The sequence below is a fragment of the Hydra viridissima genome, unplaced genomic scaffold (genome assembly GCF_058129835.1).
Source record: "Hydra viridissima isolate aposymbiotic clone 2 unplaced genomic scaffold, HvirCarnegie_v1 scaffold_6, whole genome shotgun sequence".
NCBI classification, from domain to species: domain Eukaryota; kingdom Metazoa; phylum Cnidaria; class Hydrozoa; order Anthoathecata; family Hydridae; genus Hydra; species Hydra viridissima.
The window spans coordinates 18,237,382-18,252,329 of NW_028324305.1; the positions used below are offsets into that span (position 1 = coordinate 18,237,382).

A 14,948-nucleotide genomic window follows, 5' to 3' on the forward strand; every position below is an offset into this window, starting at 1 on the left:
AAATTGTCTTTTTAAAAATCGGATGATTGTTGTCAGACAAGGTATTTTCAAAGAGAGTTTTTTCCTGTTTTTTTACGAATATTAAAGCTTATTTGTTTATTTTATTTTAAATTAATAACACGTGTAAGTTTTAGAAGTATTTAAGAGAGTTTCCTCTTTTTGAAACTATCACAAAATGCTATCTGAATTTATATGTATCACATATGCTACAATGACAAAATTGGGTTTGCTAGTGAAATTTTAAAATTTTATTTTTTAATTCATAATCTAGGCCCTAAAACAATTGCTTTTTGAAGTTTTTGGAGTTTTTTGAAAATTTTAAGCCCTGGTGGGCGCTAAAGGGTTAATCCGGTCCTGCATTTATGTAATACATTGAACTGCTAATTGGACGCAATATTAACTAGAACCAACAAAAACAGAAACAAAATTCCTGGGTACAAAGTTTCTGAGTTGATTGATTTGGATAAAAAAAACACGTGCGTGTGCAAAGTGTTAGTATGTTTATTTTCCATTTTGAAATCGTTTTATAAAAATGTAAGCTACCTATTGCAAGAAATTTATTTAAATATTTTAAATATCATAGTTGTATTAAATTTAAATTGTACTTAAGATGTATTTTAGGTCCAATAACCTGCATCTATATAATAGTTCAAAAACGTAGACTGCAGCGCTGCTACGAAAACAAAGTTGATGAACTATTCGAATAGTTGAGGTAAATTTAATCAAATTGCTCAGTAAACTGCATAAATAAGGAATCTCGTACGAAATTTTGACAATTTTTATATATAACTTTGCACATATATATACCATTAAACAACAAAAACAATGATATAAATATTGTTAATATTGCTAATCTTTAAGTTATATTATGTCTATATACAATATTTAATATTTTTTTCAGATCAAATTATCTTAACTAATAACGAAAGATTTAACAGATATGCTAAATTCCTTAATTTCATTCGAGAATTATACTCTGAAATATACAAACTTTTTAACTTTTCACATTTTTTCAAATTAGTATCTGTAATTTATCTACTCTTTTATGTGTATTATGTAGATAGAATGAAATACATTTAAAGTATGAAGTTATGTATCAATAAGGTTCCTAAGATAAAGCTAGCATATTTAGCAGTTTTTATGTCTTCCATTTTTAGTGTGCTACTTGGTTTTATTAGTTCTTTATACAGAATAATAGTAACAATTGGTACCTAGTTAGTTTATAAACAGATAATTAAATGGTCACTACTAGAAAATTCCATTTGATGGTGAAAGATAATTTTATGTGCTCCACTAACTGTTCTTAACCTAATAAAAAATTGAACCTAACATTTTTGGCTAAATTTCTCAGAAATGTAAGTATACATTTTGATGTATATATCTATTTCACCCATGAAAATCAAATCAATTTCAGTGTTCTTTTTCTTATTTTTTAACAACACACTAAAGGCAAAGGTTCATAGAAATTTCTGTTTTAATACCAAAGAATATATTGGCCAACTTTGTATCAAAAGCGATGACATACTCCTGAGTATATTCATGAAGTACAATAATTTTCTTACAATAATAAGTTTAAAGATATTTTTCCAGTTTTTAGTTGTTAATTTCTGGTTTTCTTTGCAAATTTTTAGGGTAGAGATTAAGAAAATAAACATTCAAAACTTATAAAAAACAGAATGATGTTGTTAAGCATTTGTTCAATCAATTATTGGCATACTTTGAAGAAGAATACAATCCAAGAGAAACAGAATCTGAAAAGACAAAACATAATTTTAATGGTATCCTTTCCATTCCAGGACTATTCTCTGTAGGACTGTTTAATGTAAAAAGGGTTATACACAAGTGTAAAAAAGTAAAGAAGCATCTAATGGTGTAAATTCCCATAACAGTGTTTAAGGAATAATTTTTTCAAATTCATTTTTTCACTTTTGTTGTTTTTCTGTTTGGTATACTTGTCATGTCAGCTATGCTCCTCTTATACCTTCTTTATTGTATTGAGTGTTTCTATATGTGTCACATCAAATAGATTTTCAAATGTAAAACTAATCTTCATTAATTGTTTATAAAGGAATATGTTGCTTGCAAGTTTTCTTCAAGCTCTTCCATTTTTTAAATTATACCCTTATTTTACTAATAATATATTTATCAGCTGTGAAAGTCTCAACATAAATAGCAAGATGTTCTTTTGAAATTAAATAACTGCTTTGTGTATTATATATTACTGTGCTCATACAAAAAATGTAAAGGAACCAATTTATTAGATTAAAACATTGAACTAGTAATTCTTGTAAACATGTTTCCTACAGCCAAATACCACACTTACTATTAGTTGCCATAATTTACATTTTTTTTTTGCAATTGTAATGCAGTTATACTATAGTATATAGCCCTAAAACCTCCATAAAAAAGATACATTTACATTATAAGCATTGGTATTTGTTTAACTTAATGCAAATGTAATTTGAGAAAAATTTAGCTTTTAATTAGCCTATAAAAAGCTTATGAAATTGTATATGAATCTGTTGAAAATAAAAAAATTTAAAACAAATTTACTTATAATTTTGAATAATTTTTAAATATTTTATAAAAATTAGATTGTTGCATCTTTTATGTGATTGCAATCCAGCTGGATTCTTTTGAAATGCGAGAATATATTTTTCTTAAAAATATATTTTCATTTACACTCAAATGCATCCAAATCTTTCTGCTCGTTTTAAAATAATCCAGCTTGCACATTAATTAAAAATGCTCTATCAGTCTTAATATTTGTCACTGACCATTAGTTCAAAGGTGATTTGCTCCATTTTTGGAAAACATAATACTGTTTTTGTGTCTCTGAGAAATTTTTGTTTAAAAAAGAAGAAATATTTTTAAAATTTCTTTAATGTAAAGAAATTTTAAAAATATTCTTTTAATGTCATGTTCAAACTTTGTGCCATGACTAACTAATCATATTTGCTGCAAACGTCTCTCTCTCTCTCTCTCAATCTATTTTAAAGTTGATACCAACACCAGGTATATTGTTCTAGTAATGCTAGTATGGAATCTGGATCCATAAACTACTCACAGCCAAATGTTAGTACCAACTTTTAATAAATTTTTTACAACCAGACTGATAATTCAAAACACCTTATATTTACTTAAGTTGATAATTTTTCATATTCAATGGATAATTAAATTAGAAGAATACCAGATGACTGCTATTACTCAACACTGCTCTAAGCCTCTTTCTTGGAATTCTTTACTGAATTTTTTCTCCTGGAAGTGTTTATGATGGTACATTGATTATGATAAAGGTCCAGAAAAAACTTAATTTGATTTCTATTAAACTGGCTTGTTAGTGTCTTCATATTTGTTATACTTCAAAAATATTTTAGTTTTTATAAAAAGAATGCTTCCATTAAATTTTGTGCATTTTCATATTAAGTTGGTTATTAAATTTGCAACAAATATGTTATTAATTTTTATTAATTATATATTATATATATATATATATATATATATATATATATATATATATATATATATATATATAATTTTAATTAAGTTCCTATTCATATTAAGTTTTTAGTATTAACATTATTTTGTGAATTTCTATTTTTTTTTCAGGAATTTATTCTTAAAAGATGGAAAATATATCACTGGTACGTCTTTTGTACTAGTCAAAACATATTTGATATATTTACACAGAAATGACAGTATTGAATAGACACCATGATGAAATGTAGTTCAACTCTTATGTATAATGTGAATAAATCTTTATTAAAATGATAAATACCAAGATTTTATGTTTCAGACTATATATCTAATTGACTAAGCATGTCAAGACCTAAAAGAGCAGTGGGCTTGAATGAATGAGGCCGTATTATTGATCACATGAAGGTGGACAAAAAATATCTGAATACTCTCAATCTCATTTTCTGCTGTTAATAGAGTTAACAGCAGAAAATGAGAAAATGTTATTTGAGTGATTATACAATTTACCAGAGAGGGGAAGGAATGCAAATCAACACACCCAAGACCTCATACATAGCAACAAAAGCTGGTGTCAGTCCCAGAACAGCTGTCAGGTATCTTCATAAGTTAGGCTACTATGGTAGAGCTGCAAGAAAATGCTTTTATCAAGTGCAGAAAGGATTGAGCCTGTGAAATCGCAGAGAGACTTATGGGATTTTGGAACTCCATCATATTCTCTTAGGAATCAAAGTTTGCATTATTTTCAGACAGTGGGATAGTGGGAGACTCTGCAGTTAAGTATTGGACATCAAAGATTTTAACCAACATTAATACATCGTAGCTTTTCAGTTATTGGGGTGCAATATGGAGTGATGTTGAGACTCAAAATTGGTTGAATCAAAATGGGATTTGTCAACCAAGTATTAATTATTCACATTGTAATCATATAAAAAATTTTTTATTTAATCATTTGTCATTTTCAAGTAAAATTTTGGTTTATCAAGTGTCTATTCAATTCTTTCATGTTTGTGTATATGGTTGAGTTGAGTGGGAGAAGATTGATGGAATGGTGATCTTCCTTTCAAATATAATCAATTTTAAAACAGTTTGGCAAAAATGATTGTAGTACTAATTGTAATAGTATTTTTGTAGCAATTGCTATAATAATGAAGAGATGTAAAAAAATAACTGTTAAATCAGAATGTAAAATTAAAATGATATCAACCCTCTTAAGAAATGATGTTGTAAATCCCACATTATTGATAATATATTTTTATCTTATTGCGGCAACACCAATTCCAGTTGTTTTGATCGCCTCTAAAAAATTGTAATGTTTGTCATTGTTATGATTACCAGTCATTGCAATAGGAATTATTGCTACAACAATCTTAGATGTGAATGTCAAAATCACATGTTAGTGATCACCACTGCCACTTAATAACTTACAATCAGTATGTTCACAAATAATCTTACCATGGTCAGAATAACGATTTATGTTTTTACATTAAGTTTTACAATCAAGATTTGAAGTGGTAATGTATAGCTCTGACAATAATTCTTTTTGTTTATAAACATCTTTTTTAGATGCCTGCAATAACTAGAACAGATTCATTTCCAGAAAAAGGAAGGTATTTCTCATTCAACTTTTAATATGTTAAACCCAAGTTGTAAATAAACTGAGAAAACCACATTATAAGTAGATTAAAAAATCTTTCAGATTCATATGCATAAATAGTTTATTGTAGCTTTACAAACTCTAAGTGTATATAATTCTAAGTATAAATAGTTTTGTATCTATGAAATATAAAAACCTAAAGAAGTAAAAAATGTATTAGTAACAATTTCATTATATATATATATATATATATATATATATATATATATATATATATATATATATATATATATATATATATATATATATACTACTGTGATCAAAAAGTAAGGTGAATTTTTAATATAAACGTCCCGCCTTATTCGAATCGTCCAATCTTTTTTATTTTTAAGTTGGTAGGAATGTCATTAACATTTGCGCCAAATTACATGTCAAACTCATAATTATTTTTTTTGTTTACGCTTGTTTCTGAAGTACCAAAAGTGCATTCGGTGATTTTCACGATGTCTAATTTTGTTGAGCAAACAAGTGCTATTAAATTTTGTTTGCGGAATGATATTTCTGCTGCTGAAACGTATCGAATGTTGCAAAAGGCCTTCGGTGAAGAGACTATGTCTCAAAAAAATGTTTACAAGTGGTACAAAGACTTCAAAGAAGGCCGAGAACGTGTTGATGACTTGGAACGCTCCGGACGACCATCGACTTCGATTGATGATCGCCACATCAACAAAATCAAAGAATTGGTGCTTGCAAATCGTCGGTTAATTCGAGACCTTGTTGACATGGTTGGAATATCATTTGGGTCGGTGCAAGCGATTTTGAAGGATCATTTGGGCCTCAGAAGACTCAAATCACGTTTGGTGCCGAAATTTCTCAATTTCTTTGAAAAAGAGCATCGCGTTAAAACGTGTGAAGCAATGCTTTCTGACTATCAAGACGTCTACAAACAAATTATTACTGGCGATGAGACTTGGGTCTACGCATACGACCCTGAAACAACCGACCAATCGAGTGAATACCGTGAAAAAGGCGAGCCGAAACCGAAGCAACCACGTCAAAGTCGCTCAAAAATCAAGGTCATGTTGACTGTTTTCTTTGATTATTGTGGTGTCGTGCACTACGAATTCCTTCCAACTGGCCAAACTGTCAACAAGGAATATTATTTAAGCGTTATGCGACGTTTATGTGAAGCTATTCGCAAAAAGAGACCGGAATTATGGGCCAATAACTCTTGGATGTTGCACCACGATAATGCGCCTTCGCACACAGCACTGGTTCTTCGTGAGTTTTTTGCCAAAAACTCTACCCATGTTGCTCCACAACCACCGTATTCGCCCGACTTAGCACCGTGTGACTTCTGGCTATTCCCAAAGCTCAAGAGACCACTCCGGGGAAATCGTTTTGAGTCCATTGAAGAGATCCAACGTGAATCGGCACGCGCATTGAAGGGTATCCCTACCGAGGACTTTTCGTCATGCTTCGAAGACTGGAAAAAACATTGGCAAAAGTGCATTGGGGCCGGGGGGGATTATTTTGAGGGGGACGATACAGATTTGGAAGAATAAATAAAGATTTTTCATTTTATAAAAAAATTCACCTTACTTTTTGATCACAGTAGTATATATATATATATATATATATATATATATATATATATATATATATATATATATAGTCATTATTTTTCATAGAATTTATGAAGAATAGGATATTTTTATGTCAGTTTACTTATTAGTTAAATTATTGTTTTAGGTTTCAGTTCAATTTGAATTTTAAAGAAGACTCAAAGCCTCCCAGCAAGTCATGTTCTTACACATATTCTCATTTATTAAATAAACTTTATGTGCAGCCTAATCATGTTATTGAAATTCCTTTTTCATCCTTCCATCTTGATTCACACAAAGGTTGGAATATTCAGAGTTTTTTAACATTTAAAAATATAGTTCATCGACATGAAGTGGTAATGAGATGTCCTAATCACCTTGAAAAAGATAAAAGTAGGTCTTTAAACGAAAAAGATAAAAGTAGGTATTTGAATGAAACAAAAAAGATTTTTTGTTTTGCTGGAAAAACAAGTGGCAAAAATGAAGTTTAGAAGTTCATAATAAATATATAATTTTCAAGTAATAAAAATCTTTAATTTTCTTTAGCTAAAGAAATGAGGATTAAAATTACTTGCAATATTATTTTGTTTTCTTTAAGGATTTAAAATGTTCTTTTTTTTAGATACTTATAGGAAGCATTTTGTTCTTCAATGTCAAGAGCCAAATGCTACATTTTGTGAGCCAAAAGAATTAATCTTTCCAGAGACTAAACATTATGTCAATATTCTACCTGTAGAAGGAAACTCCTTTTGTCTTAAATTCACCTTTACTTGTTCCAATGTGTGTCAGGGGGGCATTAGCAGGCGGCCTTTAAGACTCATTTTTAATTTATGTGCAAAGTGAGTAGATGGTGCTATTCTTTTACTAGAATATTGAGCTGTTTTCAATTGTTTATCAATTTAAAAATATTTTGAATATTTTTTTACATTATTTATAAAATGTCAATTACTTATAGATATTTCAAATATAAGAAGAATGAAGAGTTTTTTTTTGTTTTTTTTTTTCTTTTGTTCTTTATAAAAGGTAAACTTATTAATTTCTTTAAATTTTAAAACTTTTTTTCTTTTCTGAATTTACAGAGCGGTTGTAGTTGATCAAGTGATTCTAGATGTCAGTATATGTGCCTGTCCTGGTCGCGATCGGAAAACTCAAGAAGAGAAACACTCAAATTATAAGTTAACTGCTGTAAGTTCTGACTAGAGTTTTTTCTAAGTTTAATTTTTTAAATTTGTTCATAATTTGCTTTAATTCATATTTTAAACAACATTCAAGCTTATTGTTTTCATTTTTTATAAATTGTTTGGGAAGTTAACTTTGTTTATCCACTTTTTAAATTTTATTTTGAATCACAATAAATTATACTAACTACAATAAATTATTCTTCCTTTAACTGCATTATCTTTCTTCAGATAAACAGTATATTTAATGACTGATCAGTTGCGAAATTGTATGTAAACAAAAGAATACCTTTTTCTGGGTAAATATTGGGCTTTTTTTTTTGTGAGAAAAGTGACATGTTCCAATGATTTGAGGCTAGCTTTATCAAATCAATAGAAAAGTTTAAAATAACACCATATAACTCTACAGTTTATATTTTTTGTTTAACTTGATAATAAATAACTATTGATTTGGTATAAATCAAAAATTTATAATTCTTTTTTTGTAGCAATTTAGTTGAAAATCCCCAAATGAACTTCTTGAAAAGATCATTATTAATTCAAAGTTACTTGCTGATTGAAACAGATCAAATCTCTATCATAATTTATTTTACACAAAATAAAAAAGAATTATTATTGTGGAAGGGAAATAGTCATAATATTAAATAGTTTCACAGTTAAATGCAAAATGTAAAATATTTTACTAACAACAAGAATTTAATTTAAAAATGAAATTATACAACAGAGACATAAAAGTAAAGTTTTTGTTGTCATGTTTTCATGTTTATTTGTCACTCATCAGAACTCAATTCAGCTTTCTTCTCCTTGTAATAGAAATATTGATTTTTTGTTGATGGTGATTCAAACAGCAACCTTGAATGTTTGGCTTAATCAGCATTTTTCCTGATGAAAATTATCAGACATCAATCATCACATGTCAAGATGAATGTCATCAGTTTTTGGTTGTTCACCAAGTGCTTAACAAATGCATTATGACTTAGCATTTTTACAGGGTGTGGAACAAGTTCTTTATAAAAAGCATATATTGGCTCATTAGATGTACTGTACTCTTTAGGTTACATTAGTTTTGCTGAATTTTGGCAAAGATGCTTCTCCGTTAGTTAAGTCTTGCAAAGATTTTTCTGGTTTTGCCACATCTCACCTCTATTTTAAAAGATTTAATTTGTAAAAATTGCATAAATGTTGAAAAAAACTCATTTTAAAAAAGTTTTACAAATGCACTTTCTTATCCTAGCATAGTGCAAATCAATAAATAAATTATGTTAAAGTTAACAGAGTTGAAACTACTCCTCGAGTTTGTCTTTGCGTCCAAAAACTAACAATTGTTTATATGTTTCTAATAGAAATGCTGTAAAGTTTTTATGATTAAAGATCTTTATTTTTTTGTTTCTTTTTTTTAGCTTTAGCCTTTTTTTAATTATAAATTTAAATCAAATAAGATTACATTAAGCTCAAAGGATACTGATCAATAAATTGATTTTAAAACTTTGACAATAAAACCAGATTATTTGGTTTCACGTAATTATACAGTATGTTCTCTAAAATAATTTTTATTTTTTATATTTGGTCAGTAGAAATAGCTTTTCACAATATTTTCATTATGAAAATCATTCTTCTAAGTTTTTTAAATTTTTTAGTTATATTTGTTTAAATAATACTTATTATCAAGTAAAAAAGTCTTTATTCTGTTTTTTTTGGTTATATATGAAAATATTTTTTAGATTAAAAAAAATAATAATCAAAGTAAAAAGAGACGTTTCTCTGAAGGTTGTTCAGAAACAGCTAGTGAGTTCTTTTTTTTTTAAACATGGAGTTTTTGACAGATAATTTTATCTTATTATTAAATTTATTTTGACTTCTTACAGATGATTTAAGCAGTAATTTGCAGATTCATGAGAAAGAATTTTTCATAAATCTTGAAAAGTTAATCAGCAATTTTTAGGCCTCTTAATTTGATTATTTTCCACCAGTTTGTTGCACTCATATTAATTATGTTATCCTTGAATAAAGATTGTTGGATCTCTTAGTTTAAATGCATAGTAGCCTGTCATAAATTCTAGATAAATCTCAAACTTCTCCCTTTTTTCAAACAGCTTATTATTCAAATATAAAGTGATTTAATGACTAAAACTTTAAAAGTTAGATAAAAGCATTAAGTCATTCAGATTTCTTCAAACCTTCAAACTTTTGATCAGCCAGGAAAAAAAGTTTAATAAAAATTTCACTTGAATAGTATTAGTCTTATTTATAGAAAATTTAGGTTATGTGTTATACTGAAAGAATGATATTCCTTTTTCAAGAACAGCACAGGTCAGCAGTTGTTCTTTGCTTTTTGTTTTCTTTCAGTTAAAAAGCATGGTGTTTTACATTAAATAAGTTATGTAATAAAACAAAAGTACAGTATCAGCCTATTTACCCCATTTAAAACTACAGTTGAGGTCATATAGAATGGTAGGTTATCCAGAAATGTTGGGTAAAAAGATTAGGGATAATCAAGTTATGCAACCCTTTAATTCATGTTTTTTTCTTGTTTTTTTAGGAAGTAAGGCCACATTTTGTAAAGCATCATGTTTGGGTCCCTCAGATGATATTAATGATGATGAACAAGCCTATGAATTTGATAATGAAGATGATGATGAGGATGAGGATGATGACGAAATATACACAGTAAAAGTATATTAAATTTTTAAATAAGTGTTTGTACTTTTTATTACTGATTTATTATATATTAATTATCTAATTATTAACATTGACAAACTCTCCTGTTTAACTATCCACTTTTTTAAGCTAAAAATTTTTTTTAGATCATTCATTTAAATTCCAAGGTCTGATTCCACAACAAAGAAAATTAAATTAAAAATAAGTAACAAAAAATGTCATGAAATTAACAACTAATATTAACATTTGAATGCTATCAGGCTTAAATAAAATATTAGTGTCAAGTTGAGGCATTGAGTTTAAATTAATGGCTCTTGAATATACTGAGGACAATAGTACAACTTTCATTGCATAAAAATTCAACATCCTAAATATTTACAAGATTAAAAAAATGAAGATTAATTTGTCTCCTGTAAAAGAAAAACTGGTGAAAAAGGTAAGAAAGAAACTATCCAAAGATTGTGAGCAGAATTAAGATTAAAGGTATCTTAGCTTCATTTTTACTTTGTTGTTTAAACCTTATCAGGCTTTAGATACTTATGATTTTAATAATTTCTTTAGTTTAATAATTTCTTTAGTTTAATAATTTATTAATATAAGAAGTTAATTTTTAAAGATATAAATTCTTTTTTTCTTTTATTTTTGACAAAAGTGTAATTAATATAAAAGGATTTGGAAAATAGACTTCAATGTTTTGGTTTTTGCTCCACTAAAAACATCTGTGGCTTAGAAAGATCCTAAAAAGTAGGTCATATAGCTGATATTATTTGCTATGACACTCATATATACTTCTTATGAACAAAGTACCACTATGGTTTAGTAAGGCTTATAAAAGGCTAGTGTCCATATGTCTTTACACTAAGTTTGATTTTCAAAAAATTATTTTTAATGTATTCAGCTTCCTTACAAAATTTTGTGTTAATTTTAAGTTGTTATGAGTCTTAAAAGTAGCACTTTGACAAAGTAATAAAAGATTAAAGAGCATTGAAGTGGATGAATAAAAGAACATTAAAAAGTAGAAAGGTGTATACAAATTTTGCAGAGCAAAAAAACCAGCTGAAAGTATTTATGAATATAAACGAAACCAAAGATAAATTTTGGAGAACAGTCAATAATCATTTAGAAGAAACTTTTTACCAGTTGTGTGATCCCAATTTAGAATTCAAGATCAGATCAACCATTCTTTAAAACATTGGTCTTGCTTGTTTATAAAATCCTTTCATTTTATCTTTAATTACCTAATTGCTTCATTTTTTAGGCTAGCTCAGAGAGAAACTTGGTATTACTAAATGATTTAGCTAGATTAATGGATATAACAATTGAAAAATACCCTTCTGTTTTTGAAGAGATGCAGAAAAGGTTTTGTAAATGCTACATATTTCTTTCTTTTTTTTTTTCATATAACTATTATTTTTTATTGAGAGATCAACTCTGCATTTAAAAATAGTTGTCTACATAACAATACATAATACTAATATCAATTAAAAAATACTGTTTGAGTAAAATTTGAGGAATAATTACCATATGAAGGCAGTTGCTAAGATTTCATTAATTTTATTTTATTCTCGCTACATTTGTTACACTAAAATATGACTTGATTCCAGCTTTTGTTTTTTTTTTTTTAAAACAAAATTTACAAGCTTAACAGGCTGCATCATTCTACAAATCATTATAATTTTTTCAAAATTTTTATTTATTGGTAATGGAATCATAGATTTATTTATTTTGACAAGTAAATTTTTTTTTTTTTTAGAATAAAAAGTAACACTTCAACAAAAGGTTTGTTGCAGCTGATGTTAATATTTTACTATTTATCTTTTTTAAATTTTATTTTCATCATTTGTTTTAGCAACAATAAATTTAATTTGTAAGGATTCAATTTTGAAAAAAATGGAAAAATATTAAAAAACAATGATGGTCACAATTTAAAAAGAAAAGCTTGTGGCGATGTTGACCTTAAAGAGATTAAAAAAATATGTCATCACCTTGATAAACTAAAGGTACTTTGAATTATTATCTTTTTTTTTAATTGAAATTACTCTTGGTAAAAAAAACATTTCAAAAGAAGAATTATTTATACATCCGTTTTTGGTTTTTAACAGGGCTATAAAGCTGCTTTTTGGTGGTCATGGCCTAATTCAGAGCCAAAAAATAAAGACCAATTGCAAGATACACCTAATGTATGTATAGAAATGTTTTTTCTTTAAGTTCTAAAGACTAATTTAAAAAAATCACTATGTAAAGCAGTATACAATAATAAACTATTGAAAATCGTAGTGATTATATTACTTTGAAACGAAGATTGGTGACAGGTATAACATTTTATGTATTTCATCTGTTTCCCTACGTCACAAACCGCTATTCGAATTACTGAGGCTGTATTTATTTTAATTTGTGTGAATAAAAAAGAGAAAAAAAATTGAGTTGTATGCAAATTAACGTGAATAAGCTTTTAAATATTTGGAAATTATTTCATCAAAATTATTTTTGAATACGATAATGTAAAGTAAGATCCAATCAAGAGATAAACTTTTTTGCTTCATCCTTTAAGCTTATTACTGTGTGCGTGTACATATTTAATATATCGTTACAGTTTTGTGTTACATCACATCATCTCAATTTGCTTCATATTTTCTTGGTTTAATTTGCTTCATATTTGTTCGGTTTAATTTCACGAACTTTTTGTATTTAGGACGATAAAAAGGTTGATTTGCTAACAAAATATCTTCAAAAAGCGCACTTCTTTTGCTATTGGTGTGCAACATTTTATAACAGTAGGTTGATAAATCTATTTACAAAATTTTGATATTATTCTAGTTTTGTATTTTGAATCTTTTCTGCCCCTTTGGGTGCATAATTAATTGGCAAAATAAAATTTAAGCCCTGATATGATGATATATAACACCTGCTATGGATTGTATTTGGTATCCGTTCAACATTGATAAAAAATAGAATCAATTTAGTAAATTTGAAGTTAACTGTGCAGAACTTTTTTCGTCCTCTGAAAAAAGTTAGCGGATTTTTCTTTCTAGCGTCAAAATAGAATATCTAGTGAAATTAAACGTTATTCAATAATTGGAGAAATAAATCTTGAGAAATTCGGTTGAAAACAAAAGCAGGTTAAAATATCGTTCTGCTGATTGATCAATTTCAGCATATTTAAATAAAATTCTTGTAATGTATACAATATTGTTGTTATGCATATAGCATCTCTATGGATGCAAATACGTTCTAAATATGGTCCCCTAGCCCTCTTTCTGTTCCCCTCTCCCCATACTGCTACTTTTAAAAATGCTTTCACTGCCACCTTGTACTAGATTTCTTTGTTAAGTTTTTAGTAACTTTTAAAAATCCCGTCTGCATCTTTAAGAATGAAGAATTCATCAGGAAGTTTATTGATGAATTTGCTAAAAAGTTTTAACGTAATATTTTTGAGTATGAACCTATAAATCTTAGAGAATTTACATGTTTGAAAGTTTCAGAAACTCTTGTAAAATTTCTTTTGTTTTGAATGCGAAAACTTGTAAACTTTCTTTTGTAAAATTTGTAAAATTTTTCTTTTGAAAACTTTTAAAATTTCTTTTGTTTTAGATGCAAAAGATTTAAATTGTCACTGTCCTGGCAGTTCAACGATTGCTCACCAAAAAATTGAATCTGTTTCTTAATATCTACACCAGTTTCTTTGTAAATATGTCGTTCGTTTTAATAGAATTAATTTTTACTTTTTTACGTTATAGCTATTTTTTTTGTTATATTTTGTCCTATACTCAAAAAGCTGAAGCTTTTCCTACATAATCCTAACAATTTTCCTGTTTCCTATTGAAATCTAATAAAATGTTAAAACTCACAGTCAACATAGACAACTTTAGTCCTCTAAATATGTTAAAAAAACATTAAAACATTTTAAAAAAAACATAGCCTGAAACATAAAAACAAAAAAAAAATAGTCTGAAACGTAAGAACGTAAAAAAATCATAGTCTGAAATATAAAAACAAAAAAAACATTAAAAAACAAAAAAAAAACATAGACTAAACCAAGAGAGTAGGGTTGTTTTTAGCTTCTTTTTTTTCTTTTTTTTCTTTTTTTTTTTTTTTTTTTTACTTTTCCTGTTAAAGTAAAGTTTCCTAGTTCTTCCTCCTCCTTCCACCCTGGTGGTTTGGGTGGAAGGAAGAAGAAAAAAACTAACGGTTGTTTGTTTCCTTTTCAAATAATTAGAAGCGACTGCATGAGAGTCAACAAATTTAATTTATTTAGTCACAAATTGGAAAGCTTAATAAAGATGATACAATATATTGTACTCTAAAAAACCGTCACACTGTGATCAAAACAAAGCATTTAGACGTGAAAAATGTTTTCACCCAAAAGCATTAATAATACCAAACGGAACTAAAATTTAATATCTTTTGTGACGATTTAATTATTCGTGGTGATTCATA

General features: G+C 27.4%; 1 protein-coding gene across 12 annotated transcripts; it reads left to right on the forward strand.

Moving 5' to 3' along the window:
- Positions 1-381: 381 nt before the first annotated feature.
- On the forward strand, positions 382-14,240 carry LOC145190210 (cellular tumor antigen p53-like). Of its 12 annotated transcripts, none has more exons than XM_090090184.1 (15): positions 384-491; positions 622-712; positions 3,610-3,644; positions 5,041-5,084; positions 6,824-7,095; positions 7,298-7,514; positions 7,755-7,860; positions 9,575-9,638; positions 10,393-10,526; positions 11,770-11,870; positions 12,265-12,290; positions 12,384-12,511; positions 12,614-12,691; positions 13,204-13,285; positions 14,103-14,240. In XM_090090184.1, the coding sequence occupies exons 3-15, from the start codon at positions 3,627-3,629 to the stop codon at positions 14,174-14,176; spliced, it is 1,344 nt and encodes a 447-aa protein (XP_089946310.1). In that variant the 5' UTR covers positions 384-491; positions 622-712; positions 3,610-3,626; the 3' UTR covers positions 14,177-14,240. The 12 variants fall into 12 exon arrangements, 10 of the variants coding, with proteins under 10 accessions (XP_089946313.1, XP_089946310.1, XP_089946316.1 ...); XM_090090190.1 differs by having other exon boundaries at positions 390-491; positions 6,824-7,068; XM_090090183.1 differs by having other exon boundaries at positions 448-534.
- Positions 14,241-14,948: the final 708 nt, after the last annotated feature.